At 35.5% G+C, this 24,661-nt stretch overlaps 1 protein-coding gene across 1 annotated transcript in view; it reads right to left on the reverse strand.

Moving 5' to 3' along the window:
- Positions 1-711: 711 nt before the first annotated feature.
- Positions 712-24,661, reverse strand: part of CCDC171 (coiled-coil domain containing 171) — a 267,732-nt gene continuing 243,782 nt past the window's right edge. The window contains exon 26 of the mRNA XM_033124173.1: positions 712-1,111. Coding sequence (XP_032980064.1) covers positions 890-1,111 — 222 coding nt within the window. The 3' untranslated portion in view covers positions 712-889. The remainder of the gene's footprint in view (positions 1,112-24,661) is intronic.

Consider the following 24,661-nt stretch of genomic DNA (forward strand, 5'->3'; position numbering starts at 1 on the left):
TCTGGGTCCTACCAACAACAAAAACAAAAAAAGGAGTCTATTTTGAAGGTCAAAACAGCCATTATCTTGAAGTTTTTCAGCTTATATACTAAACATATTACCTGCTATACTGGTGTGGGAACTGTCCTTAAAAGAGTGCCTAAACATACCGGAGAAATCTGTCCAGCACAATTGTTCCACTTTCTTATCAAATGCAGACTTGATAAAAGGATGAGTTTTCAATGCCTGCAGGGACCCGATTCAGCAGTTAACTTAACTTGTTCAAATGGGCAAGCGGTATCATGTAGCTTTACAAGGAGCAACCTGACCTTCTCACACTGACCAGGAGTGACATTATTGTGCAGGAGGAGCAGCAGTCACATCATTTCTGTTTTGCACAACCTGCTTAAAGTTTGCAACGAAATGCTTGTCTTCAGTTGAGCTGACAAGAGAGAAGAGGGGGCTCAGTGAACCATGGCAGGGCTGCCATGAAATGACAGGAATCATTGGCATACATTTCAAATAGCTCTCTCAATCCTATTAAAGCATTGCAGTCCTGCTTTAAAATAGACAAGTATGAAACAACTTTGATAGATAGAGACTAAAATGGCTTATCGATTTTTTTTAAGTCTGAAGGAAATTACCCAAAATGTGTCATTCTTTAACATTTAAAAATACGTTACATAAAAATGAGCAACTGTGATAATAAATAAAACTTCGAGGGGGGGAAAAAGTTGGTTATTTCATTATTCAAGGAGACAGAGAGACCAGCACACATCAAGATAGCACACAATTTTTAAAAATCCATTGCCACTTGTGTCGAAACAAAATTCAACTGATAAGAAAAAGCCCCTTCAAAACAATTTTAATTGTACTGTTAACTCTTCCTGCATTTTTTTAATTCATAAAGTCATAATCCAATGTGAGCTGGTCTTTTGGCATTAGCAGACATAGTTACTGGAGAGGAGTCAGATGACGTCAGGGGCGCAGAATTTATATATGTCTCCTTTAAGAAAGTGTACGTTGTATCAAGTTCAGCTTTCAATGGCAAAAAATCCCCAACACCAATTGTGTCGGCAGGAAGAGCAGCTCTTGAAGGAATTGAGAGATTTGAATGGTCTCGTGATCCTGTCTGTGATATAAAAAGGAAAAAACAGTAATAAACCTATCATTGAAAACTCTTAAACAGAGTCTAAAACTATAAACAGAGACGTGGACTACTCATCACTGTAATATGAAAGGGGATGGACACTGCCATTTATATACTCTAGGTGATAATACATAATATTACATTATTGTCCAAGTGTAATTGAAGTGTAACGGATTCTACATCACAAACTTTCAGGACATCAGGAGTGTGCCTAAATATTAAAATTTTGTACCAAACTTTTATGAAGTTACTGAATCAAAGAGTGAATACAATCAGTCAGGCATTTTTACCTCTGCTTCCATCCGCTGGCAACTTACAGAAACCAGTGCTAATGGTGTCTATTTCCTTATGTTATCTAATATGTGCTATACAGTATGAAGAATTAGATTGCTTAGAAAAGGAACTATTTTCTAGACACGCAGGGCCTACCACGTGCCCCCTCACCATCTCCCGCCTCCCGTGCTCTCCACCAGCACCACCAGCACCGTGATCAGGAAGCCCTCGTTGTCTCTCCCCAGTTCATCCTGGCAGTGATGTGCTCTGCATTAGCCCTACACAGCAATGCTCATTCTGACGCACACATTTGCAATGATTTAGAATCAAAGGCTGAACTAAAGCCAACCGCTGGTTCCATAGTGTAATGGTTAGCACTCTCGACTCTGATAAAACCAACCACTGACCCAGAGTCACCCGCTGACTTAGATTTGACCATGACCCTAGACTTCATCGCTGAAGCAGTGTCGACCACCCATGTATACTTGGAGAATATACAGGCTTTCAAATTGACTACTGATGCGGATTCAAACTCCCCAAGTCTGTGGAAGAAGCCACTGGCAGAAGCCACAGCAAATGTCACTGGTGATTATTCAGAAGAGCTCGTGACTGGAGCACTAGACGAGCCTAGCCCCTCCATGGAAAACCATGAATTCATCTAAGTGCTTGTTTAAAATTAGGCAGATTCTCCATTGGCTGTGATCTTTACTCTGTTAACCACAACTTTCTAAAAAAATTCTGAGCTTCTGAACAAGCCGACTGTTCCATTATAGGAGATTCAATAATTGTAAAAAACTAGTGAGACACAGGATGTATCCAGCTGAAGATTAACAGAGTGGAGGGAATTGTCCATAGACAGAGGAGGCGTATCCCTTAACCACGTCTCATTTAATATGGGATCAATAAATGTTCATTTGAAAATTTAAAAGAAAAAAAAGAAAGTGAACTATGGATATTTATGTTTTAAAAAAATCTATCAGCCTTATTTAATTGACAAATATAGCACAAAGAAAAAAAAGTCAATCCTAGTGACCTCTAGAAAAATAGCACACTGGGATATAAAATGCTAGTGAAATTAACTTGTTGCCTTTATCTTTAATAATAATGCCACCATCCTGTATTATTAATAATAAATACTGTTCTATTGTAAGTATCTAAACTCATGCATCAAAATACAGTATTGCAACATGAAAACAATTTGTCACATATTTAAAAACATTACTGGTATCCAGAATCTATTGGAAATCAAACTTAAGAAATTCACACATTAGTGAAGTACTTGAAAACAGAATTAAAATTTTGATGAAGCTATACATTTAAGCCATAAGTAACCAGTACTCAGTAGTTAATATTTAACATTAAGAAAGTCTTACCAGTTAAACAGATAGGTATTATTTCGTGACTTTTATAGATAAGTAGGAAAATAGTGATCAATTGTATGCCAGAATTTTTCAGATTCCCAGCAAATAAATGTTGCTGAAATAACAAGTCTAGTCATAAGTGTCTCCACTAAAATCCATAGTTTTATACCACAAAATTTTTTTAAAAACAAACATCTTTTTGGTAGATTCCCTCACAGTTTTGACAACAAAATAGTATGAACTCTAAGGATCTGTTTTATTATGGCATGTTATACAAAGCCATTTTTACATGTGAAAACATGAGGAAAGCTATCTCTGACCTGAGGAAAGTATTAGAAATTCAACTGTCGTATGCGTTACTATTTTTGTGGATTTTTTTTAAAACTACAACTGGAGAAAAATCAATGGCTGCATCTAACACCTAGTTCAGCAATTTTCTTTGATCTCTGTTCTTTTGATTTCTTGATACTCCACTGCAAGCCTACAGCTGACGGAAACCATCTCTTTTTATGCTGGAAGTTAAAAAACACCTAAAATGGCCACTTGGATGGCTTTATGAAGAAGAGGATTTAGCTTATCCCTATGGAGAAATGGAACTCCGAAGATCACGTGTTGACCCTTATTAGCAACATTGATGCGGTTTTACTTGCAGAACCTTAATACAGGGCTCAGCATATCAGAACTGGAACAGAGACATCTCAGTACTTCAACGGCTGGAGGTGCACTGTTATCGCACCTTTTACTGCCACATGAACCATCTTCTCTGATTTTTTTTAAAGCCGTGTTTCTGAATTGGCAGCGACATTACCTGATTGATGGTGCTGCTGTACAGATGACAATGCCATCTACTAACTTATTCTGCCAGACCTGGGGGTAAAGAGATTGCGGGCAAGAGCGGTAGATGGTGGGGCCAGATTTTCTGCTTAATAAAACTTAGTGATAGCAATCGTATTCTTTGTTATGATAAAAGAATACTGTCAGGCAAGGCTTCAAAAATTTGTTGTTACATCTTTATACTTCAAGTGCTCGTCTAAGAAAACGATATATGAAAAGAGAGGAGTGTGCAGAATCAGACGAAGGAAGGTCAGGTATTTTCCGAGGGTTCTTTCTTCTTGATGCCTCAGACTAGAGAAAGATAACTGTACCAAACTGACCAATCACTCCTGTTTTGCAATGTTAAAGATACATATATAGATATATAAATATATAGATATATATACACATATAGATATATATAATACATATATATATATAATACAGAGTGCACCAAATAAAATGTATACACATTTTAAGAAAGGAAAAAACTATGAAAATTGTAATACTCAATATATATACAAATAACGAAAGATGAATGCAAGTCACATTTGACTTCTGCAATTACAAGAGGTGCTCAAAGTGGTTACCATCAGCGTCCAGACACTTCTGATTATGGTGAACTACTGCTTGAGCAACGTTGACCAAAGTGTCCACTTGTATACATTTTTATGGCACCCCCAGTATATACAAAAGTTGCCAAAAAATGTATACACATTTTAAGAAAGGAAAAAACTGTATTAAATTGTAATACAATGAATGACATCTTTTGAGCAAACATCATACTACACATTGCTACTGTAATTCAAGTTCAAAAAGTAATACATAGATAACATCTCTTAAAATACTGTTTTCACCCCCAGTATATGTGCGTATATATTTATAATATATATTACATATAATACATTATAAATATATATTTTATGTATATATATATAATTTACTCATGTCTATATTCTGTACTTAGTTACCTTTTTTGTTCTTGTGATTCCATCAAGCTAACACATTACACATTAGGAAAGCTGTCTTTTAGGGACGGTTTCTAACTGCTTACTTCTTAATATTCTATGGATCTTGGCACTTTACATATAGGGTCCCTCTTTTGTCTTTTCTCATCTTTTTAATATCTCTATTTTCCACTATGATATCTGAAAGCATCTTTTCATCTAATATGATATTTTTTAACTAAAAAACATTGAAATGGGGTGTTGAGTATTTCTCCACTATTTCAAATCTGAGACTCAATTTTTGCATACTATCTTGTGACTTTATGTCCTAAACATGGAAAATAACCTTTAAAAAAGAGATTTCCTTAAAGATTTGCACTCCCCAAAATGTGCCCTCCACCAAGTAAACAGATATACTTTTGTGTAAATGAAAACAAATTTTTTGTTACTAGGATCATTTGCTATACTCCATACTCCATATACTATTAGAAATAATTTTTTCCATGAAATGGAATAAAATCTGATTTTAAGTCACTTAACAGCTTAAAGACAAGCCAGAAGATATTTTGGTGGAATTTTGATTTCAGAATGTGATGTTAAAAAAACAAATAAATATGAGACATTTTTCTTGTTACAAATAACATCCAGAAATATAACACTTTTAATATAACACAGAGAGTAAAAGACAGTTAAATAACTTTTCATCAGAGATCATTAAAAGTTAATATTCACCACCTGATTTTATATTTTAAATCTGTAAAGTCTGTGGTTATTAAAACTACTCTTTAAACTGCTGAGGTGTTCTGGTAGTCTCTCATGTAAATCTAAGTTTAAATAATTTTTCAAAAGAAAATTAGTTACCTGAAATAAAAGCTAGGTGTCATGTGAATCTTTATGGAAGCGCTTTTATTTACTCAATAAGCTATAAATGATTCTATTTTAACTGTGATAGTCCATCAGCTAAATATATATTCACAATACAAAATGCATCCACTAAATTTCTGCATTTTAAAAATTTTATGAAATATAGTAATTGAACATGTCCAATAGCCATTTTTCAAGACTTTAATGTCTTAGTTTTTCTAAGTGTTTTCTCTCAAAAAACTAAATAAAGCATTAGTCTAATAATAAGATAATTATTCAATAAATTGTCTATAAATCAAAGCAATTTTGCAGACCAAGTCTTCTGAAACAACGGCACTAAGCTATTTGTCTCCTGCGTATATCAAATTAAGTCTTCCAGAATCCAGCATTATGAAAAGTGAGGGTGACACGATTTAGTAAGCTTGACCAGTATTGCATAGAGATTATGCTAGGAATGTCGTATGGTGAAAAGAGTAGTAGACTGGGGATCAGAAGACTGTAGTTTTCCCTCCCAGTTCTGTTAAAATCTAGCTCGATCATTTTCGGCAGGTGAATCAGTCCTTTCAGGTGTCACTTCCCTTTCCTACAAAATGAGGCGCTAGACTCTTTCCAACTCTGAACTTCTACAGGTCCACTGTAATTCCACATGTGATGGCATATGGTATGATGTCAACACCCAACTTTTGTAGATGACATTGACTCAGAAATCAGAGTTTCCCAAATATAATATTCAATATTTTGAGGGGATACAGATAAGCCATTGTTAAAGGGAAGGAATACATATTACATGTGGTTCTAAAAAAAGTTCTAAAAATAGATAAGATTAGCCACAGTTCTGATGATGTGGCTTCATTCGATTAAACTCTGTAATACATGTTTTATTACTTTGCCCTCCATGATGATGTTTTAAGCTCTGTAAATTATTGATGGTTTTAAGTAGAGTGTGCAGCTCCACATAAACTGATGGAGGAATCAAAGTACTGACAAGAGGGCCTTACAATCAGGCTCCCTCGCCGTTTCTACTGTAGCTCCTAATGTGACGTTACCCCTGGAGTCTCCGCACTCAGCATCACAGTTTTCTTCCTTCCAAATACTTCAAGTTAGTTAACCAAATTCTACCTGTCTATTTTCTAGTTCTGCCACGCTGGCATCATAGGACACTGTAGTTTACATGAACCATCAGAGTCGACAATAATCACATATATAGTTTTCTCTTGTGGAATGCTCATTTATATACCCTATACACACACACACACACACACACACACACACACACACTTGCTATATGCATTCACACAGATACATTATACATATGTGTGTATGTATATGTGCATGTATACATGTATATACTTGGTATCACATAATGAAACATTTATTCCTTGTAGAATTGGTAATTCTAATTTTTGGTTACCAGTAACAAACCTATAGGAATATTTTATGCATTCCTCTCCCCATAAGTCATTAAACCTTAGTACAGACCAATTTGGCTCTTTAGCTCACCGACATTAAGACATGCAGGATATGTCAGTCAATGGAGCATTGTAAAGAAGTCTCTAGATAGATAGAAAACAACTTAAGAGGTCTGAGTACCTAGAGATTAAGAAAGAAGGGCAATCATAGAGGTAGAAACAAATTAGAAAAGAAAGGTAGAAGATATTAATAACAAACTTGATTCACATCACAACAATTTTGTCCTCAAGCGGACACTCAGCATTGGTTCAAAAGCCAGAGTTCTAAAGTCAATCTATCTGGTTCAAATTCAGCCTGGACTACTTGGTTAACGTGATAGACTAACTGGATGAATGGCCTCAATTCTTCACGTTTCCTTACAGGCATGTCCTTTGCCATGTGACGTTCCCGCTCTCTGCAGCCTGGTTCACAAATTCTGCTTCCCCGTCCAGCCTCAGTTACGATTTCCTCACTTGTACTCTACAATTCAGTTACATGGAACTTGTGAGTCTGTAAGTATGATGTCCCATAGTTCACACCCACCTCCTGTCTGAGATACCCTTCTGTCCTTTGTGGGATGAATGCCTTTTCCACTTTTCAGGCTCTGCTGAAGAGGTCCCTCTTCGTAAGGCCTTTCCAGAGCTTTGCCCCACCCTTCCCCAACTACAATTAGCTGCCACAGCCAATCATACTCTCATATTTCTTCATGAGAACTTTTCTAGTTTTACTTATTTGTATACACTTTTAACTCCCCTGAAAAACTATGAGCATCTAGTCTGATCGACTCTTCACTTTGTATTACTAGCACTTCAGACTAAGATCTCTAACTGATAAATGACTGAATGAAGAAACCACTCATGTTACTACTTCATGGTTTTGATCTTATGTTGCTATTTGGTTATTCTACATATATACCAGTTATGTCCCAATTAAAAGGAGCACAGTATAGTGGAAAGAATATGGGCTTTGAAGTTGGAGAGACCTCGGGGTCCAGACCTGATTCTGCCATTTATTAAGTATGTGAGCTTTGACAAGCTACTTGACCTACATGCTCGTGCAAATCAAGAAAATAAAGAACTTAATTAGAAAATAAGCTAAGGATAGTGTGTTTGCTTGGATTGGGTTTAGCTGTAACAGAAAACTCAACATGTCAGTGGCCTGTATAACACAGAAATTTATTTCTGTATGAGCATATCAGGAATTCAAGCTGCTTCTATCTTGGGCTCCACAGCCTAAATATGTGGCTTGCATCTCAATGCCAAAATGGTTGCTCAAGTTCCAGCCATTATGTCTACATTCTAGACAGAAGAAGGGGTGGAAGGAGCAAAGAAGGAGGCATCACTTACATTTAAAGATACCGTATTTTGCCATGTATAATGCACTCCCGTGTATAATGCACGCCCATGTATAATGTGCACCCACGTTTTTGGCCCAAACTTTCAGGGAAAAACTCTTTTGTTTTAATTTTTTTAATTCAAATTTTTATTTGTTTACATTTAGGTACTTGTTTTTGGTATTATAAAGGAGTTTTAGCATTAATTTTTAACATATTATGATACAAGAAATTTTATGTAACAAATAACTACAAAACACAAAAAAAGATACAAGAAATTTTATGTACCAGTAACAAATTTACGATATTTACACATCATAGAAGGCCAAGAACTCTTCATCATTGCAAGTTCGTTTTAAATTCAACAAAACTGATTATTGTATTCCAGGGTATTATTTTGCATACGGATATCATTATTGATTTCTAGAGTTACACTTCTAACTCATAAGTATAAATGAAAGAATTAAAAACATTTATATAGATACAGAATTAGTATTACCCATGTATAATGCACATCCTTATTTTTCCCTCACAAATTTGGGCATAAACGTGCGCATTATACACAGCAACATACGGTACTTCTTAAAATCACAATACTTAACTTTTTTTTTTTTCTATCTGAGTGGCCAGGTAATATTTAGAGTTTCTATTATTAAGAAAGAGAAAACCGATCAGGAAACCACTGGCAGCCTCTGCCTCAGATACAAACTGGCTATTTGGGGGACGCGGGAGAGGAGCGGAATACAATAATCATCAAGCATTTGAAAAAGTGCTAAACCTCACTCATAACTAAAGAAATGCAATACGAAATGTGAGAATTAAAGATTACTTTTCACGTTATCAGATACACAAAAATTAAAATGTCTGTTGATACCCACTGTTGAAGAGATAGGGAAACACGCGAGTCAGACCATGTAGGCTGGTACAACCTTTCTGGACGACAGAATTTAAATTGTACCTGCCCTTTGATCCAGAAATTCCATTGCTAGGCATTTCTTCTATGGCTACACTCACAAAAGTTCACCAGATAAGCATGCAGATGTGTTCACTGAAGCATCTTTTACCGAAAAAGATTTTTTAAATGAAACTAAAGGATCCTTCAACAGAAAGCTATTAAAAGAAGTATGACACAACCAAGGAATAAAACAATTTTTTAAAATTGAGGTAAATATGTAAGTGCTGATGTAGAAATATATCCAAGTGAAAAAAGAATGTTCAAAAGGGTGTGTGTGTATAAAAGGAGAAAACCCATTTGTATTTAAACATAAGCATAAATACATACATGCATACACAAACCTATTTTTCTTACTGAAAAAGGAACCAAAAGAGACTGTTAATTATCTTTAGAAAAAGGGAATAAGTTTGGAGCTTGGTTAGAAGGAAGAAGCATTCAAAGTTCAAAATTTTTTGCCATGGTTTTTGATCCTTAAAACTACTTGAATCATGAACAAAGGCTATAAACTGAAAGATCACAAAAGTAAAAATATAGTTGATTAAAAAATAAGTGGTAAAAAAACCCAATAGTAATCAAAAGTGGAAAGTAAAATGTTTATTGCCAATCAAAATTGAATTTTAAAAATTATGTGAAATGTTAGTGAAGGCATTATGAAACAGGCATTCATAAATTGCTAGTGATTGTATACATTTATATAACCATTTGGAGTATAATTTGGCAACTGTCTTAAATGGTTAATGCCATTTTATCCAACAATTCCATTTATGATTAGGTGTCTTATTAATAATAACAGGCAAAAATTGGAAATAATCCCATATTCAACAATAGAAGTATAGTTAAGTAAGCTAGAGCTAGTTGATAGAATATTAAGTGGCTGTAAAATTTATGTTTATAAACTTTTGGATAACATAGACAAATGCTTAGGCTTGACCAGCGATTGGCAACCTTTTTCTGTAAAGGATCAGAAAATAAATATTTTATGCTTTGAAGGCCATATGTTCTCTGTCACAATTCTGCGATTGTAAACCCCAAAGCAGCCATAGACAATATGTAAATGAATCAGTGTGGTCATATTCCAATAAAACTGTATTTATGAACACTGAAATTTGAATTTCACATAATTTTCACATGGTGAAATAATATTCTTTTTTGGTCTTTTTCTCAACCATTTAAAAATCTAAAAACCATCCTTAGCTCCCAGGCTATACAAAAACAGGTAGCAAGTAGATTTGACCCACAGGCTATACTTTGCCTACCTCTGAGCTAAACTATGTAAGTGAAAAGGCAGGAAGCAAAGTTACACCATACTTGTTGTGAGGTATTGGAATTGTTGAATTTTTTTTCCCTAAAGTTCTGTATTTCCCACTTACCTACAATAACATGCCTTACTTATACAAGTATAACTAAAAACTCTTTATTAAAAAAGACTGATTTTACATATGCTGAAACCTGTATTTTAGTACAGTTATGACTCTGAACTGTGTGGTCAAAATGAAAATGTAATTGGTTTGTTAAAGGTCTCAGAGGGTAGGTCTTGAACCAAGTGTTTTGCAAGTTTTGAAAAGATTTTAATTTAGCTAAGAACACATTCTTATTTCAATATTTTCAGTTCTCAAACTCATGTCCATAATCTGACATTAAATAAATACATACACAAATAATTTTATGGGGTTTAACTTGTACCTCTACTCGGCACAAATGCAACTCCTTATGTAAAGTGGCTACTTACAACCTACGTGCCTTCATTTTACTCCAAACAGCACTGTCAGCTGTCAAATTACAACTTTCGTGGTCGAAATGTACACGTCACACACTCTCTGGGAACTATTAGGCAAAAGTTTTCTGACCACTTTTTCATTACTGAAGAATTTCTTCTTAAAGTTATAAACATTTTTTATTCAATGTCAAAAATTTAGTAATAATCTGGAATCTATAAATTTGGACTTTTAGCAGTATGTTTTCCTCTGAGTGAAATTTACTAACCATACACTCAGGTAAAGAGCAGAAGAAGGAAAGAACCATCTCAAATTTAAAGTTGTTCAAAAGGGAAGACTTTCCTAAATCTTACTAACATTGTAACATATCTCAACAAAATAAGCAAAAAACTTACATCTTAATATTTGAAACCATTTCTTTCATGCCCCTCTCTTCCACTACTGCTTTAAACCATGTTCCCTTATTATTCCACAGTATCACACCTTAAATCCCTAGCAATTCTTTACAAGACATTGCAAACAGTTTTTAATTTCCCCACTGACCATCCAAGGTATAAGTCCTGTATTCCCCAGGGCTGTTGAGCCTCTGACCAATGCCACAGCTGGGCCTTTCTGCAGGGACTGGTTATCTTCGGTTAAAAGAATGTGGTTTCTCTATTTCTCAGTGAGAGATGGGCACTTCAGACGTAAGTCAAATCATGTGATCTGGGGTTCACATCAATAGAATGCCTTCAAATCACAACCAGCACTTGGAAGTATGTTCCAAAACAAATCACTTAGTGGGCAACGACATTTCCTTTACACAACAGACAGGAATGTTATTTCTAATAAAACCGGGCCATTCCTACCAGTCTCAACCCAAACCCATCTCTAGAGAACATCCTATGGAACTGTGAGAATAATGCAGCAACCACAAAATTCCCAAAATTCCCAAATAATATACCTATAGATTACATTTCAGGAATCTATTCCTTACGTGATCAATTCCATGTTAGATTTTTCCCATGGTTGCATGTGCATAAAGCATATCTAAACCCGCATCTACCATGAGTACCCTAAATTAGCCCTCATCATTGATTCTTTCAATAGATGTGTATCAAGTGTCTGCAATGTGCCAGATCCTGTTCCAAGTACCGGGGTACAGCTATCAATCACACACACAAAAATTCCCTGCCCTCAGGGAACTCAGACTGTCCTTAACTATCTGCCTCCTGAGCCAGCTCTCCTTAAATTATGATTTGCTGAAATATTACGTAACCACAGAACTGCTGTTTTTGTAGTGTTATGTTCTGATGTACAATGGAACTGCGTTTGCCAGCCTCACTGTTCTGTGGATACAGACAAGGTCCCCGTTAATGAGTCACATTTCCCTGGTTCTTCCCTGATCTGTTCACACAAGAGCTCAAGTACCCTTGTACAGTCTCTGTCAAGAGTTGCTGGGTGTCTGCAACCCCTCCACCGGGGCCTGGCGCCAGTGTGTTAGGAGGGCTCACTGTGCCACACGGGTGATGGCTCTACACAGACTCGGCCTTACGCCCACCCTTCCTTCGTCACCTGAAAACTGTGGCAACTGTGACTGGAACCCAGGGTCTCACAATTGTCTGTCATAAAACATTTCTTTCAGCTTCCACCTGTACGTATCATTTTCCTAAGAGTCCAGATGCCAGTCCCTAGGCCAGCGTGGAGGAGAAGCACGAGGCCATTCTCTTCATTGCCCCATCTGTTCCGTGGGGTACCTGCCCACAACACCTCCACCAGTCAGTCCTTCAACAATCGCCACGGCCCTCATTCCAATCAACTCCCTGAGAGCCTGCACACCAACTTTTCAAAAGGGCAGTTCAGACTCAGGGTACTGTATCCACAAAATAATGATTTTGACATAGATTTGAAAGCTCTTAATTATTTAAGTTTTTTCACCAGTTATTTAAATTTTCCTTCACTTTCTCTAGTCTAAATGCACTTTTAATTTTTGTAACGAAGCCATCCCTTCAGACTTATCTCTATTTCCTACTCCAACTCTTCTTTATTGTATATTTGCTTATTATTTCAGAAAATTTAAATTTGCTACTGTAGACGGGAAAAAAATTGGATAGCTGAAGCTCGTAATACGGCTAAGCATAGAGAATGAATCGGCCAGTACTGAGACATAGGCAGAGCCCCCAGGTTAAGAAGCGATAATAAATCAGTGCCCTGTAAGACAGGTTACTTATAGATGGAAAGGAGTAGAAAGACTGTGTCATAAGGTAGAGATAGGCCACCTCTAGGCTAATGTCATCCTTACATTGGCCGCAGAACTGCAGATAAACCCCAAAGCTGTTGAGCAGCCTAAGGGGAAAGCTATAGCTGTTGGCCGGGGTATTTGCCCTACATCTCTCCTTGAAGACAAGTGTGGGTAAGTGGTCCCAGGCACCCCCTGTCTCCCAAACCCCTTTTTTTCAAACGTCCACGCTGGTCCTCATAACCTCACAAAGAATGTAGAAGACTGATGCAGCCAACACAGACAGGTCATATGGACACTGCACAACCAAGGAGTCAGGTAGTATGTAGTATGGTGGCCCGTCCCCCCGCTTGGTCCCTATCCCACCCCTTCTGCTTCTCATTGCATGTTTTAAATTGATATGACAAACCAGATGATTTGAGCACGAATCTTAATTTGGTCTGTGAAACCTTCTGTCCTGTGACCTCTGGGATAACTTAGCTGGTAGTATACTCGGACGCCACCGTTGCATGAAGGTAATTTCCCATAAAGCCCTGGCTCCCTAGTGGTAATCAAAACACTGATCCTGAAGCACACCCTGCTTTCTTCTATCTCGGGGTCTCTTTTTCACACTGTTCTTTCTATTTAAAAGGAGGCTTCTTCGGCGGGTTTTTACAGTTTTTCAAGATTCACCTCAGGTCTGACCTTTCCCCGACACTTTCTTTGCCATGTTATCACCTCACATTTGGATGTCCCTTCTCTATGTTATCATAACAACCCACACATATTTTTACACTAGCACAATATCACAATCCGCTGTTTGCTCAAACCTGTGCTATTCCATATGGTCACCCCTAGCCATGTGTCATCATCTAATTTCAAATTAATTAAAATTTAATTTAATGTCAAATTAAAGGAAAACTTAAAATTCACTTCCTCAGCTGCACTAGCCGCACTCCACAGCCCCATTTCCATTGTTACAGCAAGTTCTAATGGACAGTGCTGGCTTTCATTTTCTTTAATTCTAACCATCTCCAATTCTTCCTTTCTAGAGGGTCTAAAGTTTCAGAAGAGACCTCTCTGTTCCTTTCTATGTTTATCTTTCTTGACCTTCTGGTGAGTGTCATTATGCCATTTTTCCTTTAGGCCACTCTGAAAAAGCAAGAAAGAAGCCTGTGACAAAAGACAAGAGGCAAGTTATCTTGGCAAGTGTCCATTCTCAAGACATCCAGGCAAGAATCCTCGCTCCCTTAAGTTAGGTTTTCTATAGCAGAGAAAAATACGTGGCTTATTCTACTACTTTAATTTTCAATTTTTATACTCTCTTGAGAAAAAGATTTTATTATAAGCTGCTAAATTTGGAGACAATCTAATTGTTTGATGTAAACCTTCAAAGTTGCCTTTGAGTTGAAGGTCTATCTGCTTGGGCAGAAAAGGGGAAAAGAGGGAATTTACATTCACTTTGCTAAACATTACCATCTTTTGTTCAATCATTTGAATGCAGGACAGTTAGAGGGAAACAGCTTAGAGAACAAGAGTTGACATATACAGTGCAAAATCTTTTTAGGTGCTTGGACGCAATGAGGGAGAAAGTGAGACGGAACCATATTTCAGCTCCCTAACTGTGCTCCAGTCTGCGGGAACTTTGTGACAGGTCTCTGTCTCTCAGCTACACTTCACTGGTTTTTGCTGACATTCAGCTGTCAGACAGCAACCCTTTACCAGGCCCCTAACATGCTCCACAGCTTCACCCAATTAACTCGCTTTCACTTGACACAGCAGCAAAAAGCTTCATAATAGGTGGTCAAGGTGCATGGTGTGTGCCTGCCCTCGAACTGCTCGCACACAGCAAGATGTTTAACTACTTTTCGTCTTGCCTATGTGCTCACAACTAGTATGACTACAATTCAGTTATTCCATAGATTGAATTGGACAGGAATCTAGGAAATACTATAGCGATGCATTAAGCTGCTCAAAAATAGACATCTAGATGACTAAACCTAAATTTCAAATCAGTTCTCAAGTCTTTATGAGAGGAAGATTTTGGTTTTTAGACCACCGAAAATTAGTATCAACTAGCACTAAATTTATAGGTAGTTTTTCCTCTGTATCTTTAATAGTAGTATTATATAAAGACGACCTGGCATAGAGAAAGAGCATTTAACAAGTAAGGACAGAAAGGTCTAGGCACAATTCAAGAGTATGGAATTCAGCCCTTGCTCATAAAAATGCACTATTTTGACAAACCTGACAATAATTTTTCTGTAAACATTTGTCATGCTACTTAACTTTCAGATGAAATATATTGTACTTGAAAACATAGATAGCTAAGAAATAAAAATGTTTATATTTATTTTAAAAATGATCTGAGTACACATTTTCTCTCATCTTCCAGTATGTTCAGACCTAAGCATATAATCAGTTTTCATTAATTTTCAGTCTGAAAACCTGAAAATTCTGAAACAAAAATGTTACATAAACCAAAAAGAAAAAAAAGAGTAATATAAACTGTACTGCTTTTGGAAACCTACATTTGTAAAGCTATATGATAAAGAGGCCACTAAAAGAGTTACTTAATGATAGAACTCTATTCTGAGCATCCAAATGTAGACCCTTGGAGCTATTATTAAGATATAGTTATTTTAATGCCAAAGCTGAAAATCTAATTACAAGAATGGGAAATTCTAGCCTCCCCATCATGAACTAATCCTGGCAGAGAGTTAGCACTACTTTACACCAGACCAAGTAGAGTTGAACGATGCTTTGCCATTCCATATGAGTCTGAAAAGACTCTATGCTTTTGGAGTCAGGTCTTCAAGTAGCAGTGCTTTTGTAACATATCTTCAAATTGAAGGAAATCTTTCTCTCCAAAAAAAAATGCATAGTGGCTGTTTTGAAGACTACTCACTTCTTACCAGAAGCTTAAGGCAAGGATAAACCTTGATAGAATTCCTGGGTGATTAGGAAATCACCCTGCATCCATTTTATTCATTAAGTCCTAGTCAATTCTTCCATCTACATCTAGCTAGAATCTAACCCTTCTCCGTCTCCACTCGTGCTATTCTCACACAGATAATTTTCACTTCTCACTTGGACTTCTTTAATATGACTTATCAGAATTCATTACAAGTATTCATGTATATGTCTGTCTTCTCACAAAAATTGTCAGATCCCTGAGAGAAAGTCCATTATATTCAAATCTTGGACTCTACACTTGACAGCTTCTTCATCTGAAAGGAGTAGATACTAATCTATTTCAGGTAGGATAATGAGGTTTAGTTAATATATATATAAAGTGCTCAGCACAGTGGCTGGCACATAGTAAGCATTCAATAAATATCGGTTATTATAATTCTTACTGTTGCATCCTTAGAACTTGGTAAAGGATGTAGCACATAGTAGGTATTCCATAAACACTTGGTAAAGGAATAAGTAAGTACTTCTTTCATCATTGCTTCACTTCAGATGATGTAAAGAATAAAACTGTTCGTGAAGAGTATGAGTGATAGATTTAAAACTTTGAGTTCTGATGGTTTCATTTTTATAGAATTAATAAGAAGTTTTTTAAAATCAGTAAGAATTTCGAAAATTTCTTAGACATTTATTTCTGAACACATAACAGAACCAGTATAAAGAAAAAAAAATGGTTCTTTTTGTTCATTGTTCCACAGGCATTTTTTATGTACCCTCCTATTTTAAGGATTACATGGCATGCTTAATCTAATTCAAGGAAGATCTCAGTATTTACAGAATTTTTAAGGAATGTGAGTAAATGGTTTATTTGAAATAAAGGTTCTAGTTGGATACCGTTTAAAAACGTTTTTAATTCCCTTTTTTTCCCTGACAATAGCTTTACATTTTTCTGTCCCAAAGCTATTGAACATCTTTACCAGAACAGGAATTTGGATTGACAAAATACAGTTCTTCCTGGGCTGAAAGGCACCCAAAATGTCAGGTCATGTTTTGTTAATATGTTGTATGCCCTTTAAGTAAAGACAGACCAGAAAACAAAATTATCGTTTGCAATTAAAACAAATTACTAGTGTTTGGAATATAAACAAAAATTTGCCAAACTTCTAAATTTAATTTTAGTTTATAACTACCCTGAATAATGCCTTTTATACAACCAAACCCCATATTAAACTTACCAACTGTATTAGTTTCCCTACAAACTGGTGGCAGTCTATTTCCTAATAGTTCTGGAAGTCTGAAATCGAGGCCCATCCTAATCCAGTACAAACTCAGCTTACCTTAACTGATTACATCTGCAAAGACTCTAGTTCCAAAGAAGGTCACATTCTAAGGTTTTGGATAAACAGGAATTTTTTAGAGGATTCTATTCAACCTACTACACCAACTATTAACAACATAAAAAGGAATGAGTTAGGGTTGTTAGTCTCACCCTTTTGGGCTCAGGGCACCCATACAGTTCTACTTCGGACTATTATAAATAATAGCTTAAATATTAGTTCAGCAAAACCTTGCGGACTTCCTAAGCCCGATTAACTTTAAAGATCACTGTTCATGAATATCACTTCTGGTGAACCTATTATGTTTAGTCTTCAAATGTTACTAAGCAAATGGAGCAAATATTTTATGAGGCCTAGTTACATCTTAAAATGAACTAACCTTTTTTTCCTTCATTTCCATTTACTACTGATATTTTACTTTCACTATAAACCAAATATGTTCAGAAAGTAGTAAGGTGTTTTTAAAGTGTATTAAACGATGCCATGATAAACATAAACTTTTATCCCAAAATTCCACAAACACCCTATAAAAAATTTAAATGTCTATGAATGTTGAGGTCTCAGACTTTCTATAATATATGGGCAACTATAATTTTCTAATAAATGCATGCAGGAATAGTTTATAACAATGGTGATACACATCGCTTGTTGTTCCATTATTAAAATTCATGCTATAGCAATTTGTTGTCTCTCCCAAATCCCAAAGTAGCTTGATTTGTTAGTATCATGTTTTTCACTTTTTAAATCAACATAATTTTATTATAATAGGATATTATTTATGCAAAAAAAATGAGACAGATTAAAATGTTAATTTTACAACGTAAGAAATAAAACCTTGTATTCAGAAAAGAAGCATTAAAAGTACTATTTCTCCCTGCCATCAATAAGCCAGGCATTTAACAACAGATCTTGAAACCTAACTAAAAAAAAAACATGGTTTTAGGTAAAGATCCAAAACTGCCAATCAGAGGCATTCTAAGGCTAGCTACAACGCTCAGCGTAGGACAGGGGAGTTCATCTGAGGCCTTGGCCATTCCTTCCTATTTTGAAAACAAGTTAAAATTATAATCTATGCTCAACTAATTAAGAAATAATAGAAATAGCATTAATAATAATAGCAGGGACTTTACAGGTATTCTTTCCTTTAATCTTCATGTAATCCTAGAGAGAGGAGCTATTATTATCCTCATTTTTACATATGATGAAGCTGAAGCATTCTTGAAGAGGCTGCTATTTGAAACAGGAATGAATTACTAGCAAGGGGTGAAGCCAGGATATGAATGATCCCACTCCAGGGCCTACACACCAGCCACTGTGAAAGGGGTCTTGAGTTGGACTGCCTGTGTTCATTCACATCTTTGCTTCAGCACCTGGTAAATCATACAATATGAAGATAATAACAGTACTAAAAAAACTGATTTATATCCATAGGGATGTTCTAAGTATTAAATAAGTTAACACACATTAGATTCTGAGAATGCTATCTTACATATGGGAAATACTAGATAAATGTTAGCTAATCTTCCTCCTCTTCCTCTTCCTGGTCTATTCCACCCTCTGGCTCGAAAACCATATACATATGGAGCAAAAATTAATATAAGGCCCAGTATTACTATATTATATTATATTGTATTATATTATATTATATTTATTATATTATATTTATTACATTATATTATATATTACATAAACCCAGTCTTATAGTAAAATAAGTAAAATAAGACTGGGTCTTATATTAATTTTTGCTCCAAAAGACGCAGTAGAGCTGATTGTCCAGCTACGTCTTATTTTTGGGGAAACACAGTATATAAATAAGCTCTGTTCTGTTTCATATTCACAGACTGTTCCTTTACCTGGAAGATACTCTCCATTTGTCACAAGGGCGCTTCAATAATAAAATATAGATGACTTAGGCCAAAAAGAAAAATGGTGGCCACAGTGGTTTACAAAGAGCCAGCAGTCCCTGCTCTTTGGCTTACTAGCTAGGTGACGCTGCATAAATTGCCTAGCCTTTCTGAATCTCATAAATAATACCTTTTTCACACACAAAGAGAAGTTACAAGGTTATGAACATGGTGTATTTTGAAAACTGTAAAGAATTACATAAACAAATAAAATTATCATCACTTAAAAAAACCAACTCCTAGCTTGACCTTGATAGTGTACAGGCCAGCAGCATCTTCTTTCTGCTCTTATAGTTCTCCCTCCAGAATCACTTACTCAAACCCTATCATGCCTTCAAAAATCAAGCTCAAATACAAATTCTCAAAAATATTCCCTAGCCACACCAGTCCCAATAAGTCTATCTTTTCTATCTCCACGAGTATTTATCAACTTACTGCTTTATGTAAGTCTGTTGTGATTCACCAACCAGATTATAAGTTTCATCATATCAGTGACTCTTCATGATGCCTTTTTTTGTATTCAAGCCACGTGCAGCTACAACTATCTTTCCTGCATGAAGTATGGGCAGAGAAAGAGCTCTAAAAGATTTTAGAAATATTGCAAAGAGAAAAAAATTCATTGACTCAACAAACTTTTGGGGGGCACTTAGTAATGAGTCAGGCATAATGTGGGTAGTAAGGCTACAAAGATGATTAAACACAATACCTGACTTCAGACCCCAAGCTTAGCAAAATGAAAAACGTATGCAGGCCTGCAGGCCTTGATCATGTCTAGTTCTAGGCATACAAGTCTGGTCAGAATGAGTAGCAGTGATCTGTATTCACCCTGAGATATCTGTTGATTCTTGGGACCTGACCCTTTTTATTTTCTTTCATAAACTGTTAACAATCACAAAGGAGAGGATTTACCAATGTTCCCAAGATCTCTACAAGCCAAGGACCATCCCTGGACCAAACTGGGACCTTGGAAGGAGTTAGAGTGGGAATGGAATAGTTTGATAACTTGAAAATAAATTTATAACCCCAAGTGTATAATAAACCCCATCATAAATAATTGGGGAACTATGTCTCAATTCTCCGCTGTTATTCCAAAATAAATATGTGCTTTTTTAATCTGGGGTTTATTCATTTAATAAATATTAACTCATTGCTATTACATTCTTAATTATTATAAAATTTCCCATCAACAAGCCTATTTTTTAAATATCTAGCACTCTCAGCATTTACAGAAATACAAGCAAGCACAATTTCTTATCCTCTATATGATGTACTCCATATGCATCTCAGAAGTTCTGAATTCATAAATAATTGCTTCTTTCTAGCACTGATCTAAAAAGGTCTTTTTACATTTCCTTTTAAAGATTTCTGCTCTTCTCATCCTTAAACTGATGAAACTGCCCAACCTCCCACCATGTCAATCAATTCTAGAGTCACTGAATTAAATGCATCAGTGACAATTGTGACAAAGCTGTTAACAATGCTGAGAAACACACGTGTAGTACAGAATCATTACTATGTTGCCATGAACTTGATAGGGAACAGGAATTTTCAAAGGGAAAACTAACATCAAATAAAGCTGACAAGACAGCCAGCAGTTTAACGCAGGGTCTGTCTGTTTCCTCAGTTTGGCTTGGGTTCAGCAGCTAAAGTTCAGGATTTGGGGATATTCTCAGGTGGGCTGACATTCCTACCACCAGATTCTCAAACTGCTTCGTTTTTTCTTTTCTTTTTTAATTTAATGTTGTACACTGCTACTAATGTTGTAGGAGCCCTTGATCATAGTTTAAAATTTCTATAATACCCTGTTATCTTTCTTTATATTTCTTATTGTAAAGAAAAAAATGAATCAATGTTTTTTTTTTCCTTAGGAATATGGAAAGGCATCACATAAGGATTATTTGTTGCAGAAATTATGATTGCTATAAAACTGAAAAATGTATCCTAAAGCACTCTCTTTACTTGAACTTAGAACTTAAAAGAATAGCTCTTTTATTCTTTGTATTATTTTTAAGGGCTACAGATGGCCTAATAGTATATTCCTCACCATCACCTTTATTACTTATTTATTGTGCTCCAATAGTATTCCAGGTACTGAATAAGATATAAACAAAGACACAATCTCTGATCTCAAGTGAACAATTCAAATACAACTATACATCAAAAATATCTTTCCTGTTTTCTTTCCCTTAAGAAAGAGAGCGGGGGAGACCATAGAAAGGACATTTTCAATAACAATCTGAAGTAACAGATGATCTTTCTTAATAATAAAGAAATTTGAACTCACAGAGACAGAGAAAAAAATCACAGCCACAAGCTTGACTTTTTGATAACTGAACTTCCAAACGGGCTGATGAACTTTGAGTTGGGCCACATAATTTGGAATTTGCAATGGGACTTTTAGCAAACTATTCCTTATGTCCCAGGTATTGTGCTAGACATAGGAATAGAACAAGCTCCAATTCACATGGCACTTTCAATGTATAATAATACATGTATAATATAATATAAGTAATAATATATGTGTAGTGATAAATAAATGTATAATAATATAATAGAGTGTTTTGGTAGAGATTTGGGATTTAAAACTTAGGGAGAAAATCAACTAGGTAAAGGGTGGAAAATAGCATTCCAAGCAAAGGAATCAGTATGTATAAAGACTCATGAGAGAAAGAGACTGGTACTAATTTATACCAATTCATGTTTAAAAAAATAATAATTTAGTTAAAAAAACAAAAACTAACAGATTGGTAACCCTACAAATGTTACAACTGGTAACCTTATATTAGGTTTTTGCATTTTTGTGCTTAAAAATGAATTGGCTTATTTTATATAATATTTGTGTATTTTGTCCTGAATGACCAAAGGAGAGGGTCTCAGGCTATTTCTTGTCTACAACGTCTTTTGAATTATACATTGTTAAGTCTTGATTTTCAAATGAATACCCAATTTGAATAGAATTTCACAATTTTCTCTTTGAACACTGGATTTGAAACATTAAAGATATCAAAGTGGTTGGTATAAGAATTTTCATCAGGGAACTTATAGATCTGCTGATGATCATATGATCCATAATTATTCTTTTTTGGGGGGGCGGGTTCTTTACTACCATTATATTTCAATTTCAGTGTTCTTTATGCTTCCTGTCTATCCAGTGACACACCATGGGTGCAACCTAAGTATGAATAAGACTAAAAACAAGTTAAATTTAAGAATTGTTAAAATCACAATGGTGTCCAGAAATGCTGAACTAAGTAATAAATAAACCAAGTGTTGAATCAGGAGTACTATCTGTAAGCTCCATTAACCAACATACTAACTTTCTGTGCATTTGGGGACTATCAAATATTCCATTTCGAAGATGAAAATATTTAAATACTCGTTTTATTTCTTAATCTAAAAAACAGAAACTGAAACAGATGCCACTACTATCATTAATGACCTGAATGAATCCTCTGAAACAACCTGCCAGATGGGTGAGGTAACATTGAAGTCACACAAACCCCTGAGAGGTTTAATTTGTACCTACATACTTCCGAAGGTTACAGAGTAGAAGGTTGTGACAGGACAAATAAAAGAAAAAAAACATTTGTTTAATATTAGAAGGTACCTTAGAGATAATCTGATCCAATCTCCTCCTTTTACAAATGTGGAAACTCCCAGCTGGGTTATTCACCCAACATCATACAGTGTAGTACAGCCAGGATTAAGTTCTTAACTCTTGATGTCCCAGTCCAGTTTGCTTTCCATTACAATGAATTAGAGGCATATCTTGTCTACTCCTTTATACCTCAAAAACAGGTAGAAATGTTACAGAGGTAAAGCTACAGTAGTTGTAAGTACGCATGAATTGTGATCAAGAAGATAGAAAAGGAAAATTAGTGAAATGTTTGATAGATTGGCCAATTTTTATAACTTTGTCGGTTCCCAAATTCAGTGTGCAAAGTTAGCTTTCTGCAAAGGGTCTTATTCCCAATAAGAAATTTTTTGAATGTCCTCAGCAAGGGGGAAGTTGAGGAGTTAAGTCAGTTACCATCATATTTTCCTTTGTAAAGTCCCTTCAGCCTTGAAAAAAGTAATGGCCATAACTGACTTAAAGCTTAACGAGATAAGATTTTGAGATCTATAGATAGATTAAAGACTGTGGATAAGAAAGCCATGCTTCAGTGTAGTACTCTGAAAAGTCTTTATTAAGTTTATGAAAGTTAAAATCTAGATTTTAAAATATATGTTAACATATGATTTTATTTCTTCAAAAGTTAACTATATGCTTTTACCCAAATATATATATACCACTATTATCCCAAAGCAAGTGACATAAAGTTATTATATACGTTTAATGACAAAAATCAGCATCAACAATCCAAATCTGGTACAAAGTCGTGCCCAAGAAAGTTTATGTATAGCCACTCCTGAGAGCAGCCCTGCCAGAAGTGGTGAGTGAGTAGCTCTGCTCCACCTGTGCTGCTCCCACAGCCCCACCAAAGAAAGTGGGCATGGAGAGCCCACACAGGTAATGTCCATTGATCACCAGGCTCTGGTGGTCGAGGGGCACACTTTTCTAGGCCCTACAGGTCTGAACAATCAGAGAAACAGTTCAAGAGAAAACCAAGAACTAGGGCAAGATTAAACAGTGAGATTCATCTCCTATACAGGGCCACTTGTGCAAGACTGGGAGAGATAGCTTTTCACATAATATATGCAAACAAATACAGAGAGTCGAACAAAATGAGAAAACAGAGGACTATATTCCAAACTAAAGAACAAAATAAAAACCCCATGAAAGAAAAACCTTAATGAAATGGAGATAAGCAACTTACCAGTTAAAAAGTTCAAAGTTCAAAAAGTTCAAAAAGGTCATAAAGATGCTCACCAAAACTAAAAGATTAAAATTAATTAATTAATTAATTAATTAAATTTACAAAAATATAGATGCTCACCAAACTCAAGAGAACTGATGAACACAGTGAGAACTTCGATTTAAAAAAAAATGGAAAATATTAAAAGTACCTAGCAGAAGTCACAGAGCTGAAGAATACAATAACTATAATGAAAAATACACCAAAGGGGTTCAACAGCAGACTAGATGAAGCAGAAGAAAGAATCAGTGAGCACACAGGGCAGTGGAACTCACCCAGACACAGCAGCAAAAAAGAAAACTTTTTAAAACTTTAAAAACTTAAAAACTTTTTAAAAGAATTGTAAAATTTTAATAAGTTCCTAGCTTAAGGAACTTATCGGACAACATCAAACAGAATAAGATTTGCACTACGGGAGCCCCAGAAGGAGAAGAGAGAAAGAGGCAGAAAACTTATTTGAAAAATGACTGAAAACTTTGTTATAGTGGGGAAACAAGCAGACATCCACACAAAGGAAGACCAGAAATTTCCACACAATATGAATGTAAGAAGACCCACGCAAACACATATTATAATTGAAATGTCAAAAGTTAAAGATAAAAATAGAATCTTAAA

The sequence above is a fragment of the Rhinolophus ferrumequinum genome, chromosome 12 (assembly GCF_004115265.2).
Source record: "Rhinolophus ferrumequinum isolate MPI-CBG mRhiFer1 chromosome 12, mRhiFer1_v1.p, whole genome shotgun sequence".
Classification (NCBI taxonomy): Eukaryota; Metazoa; Chordata; class Mammalia; order Chiroptera; family Rhinolophidae; genus Rhinolophus; species Rhinolophus ferrumequinum.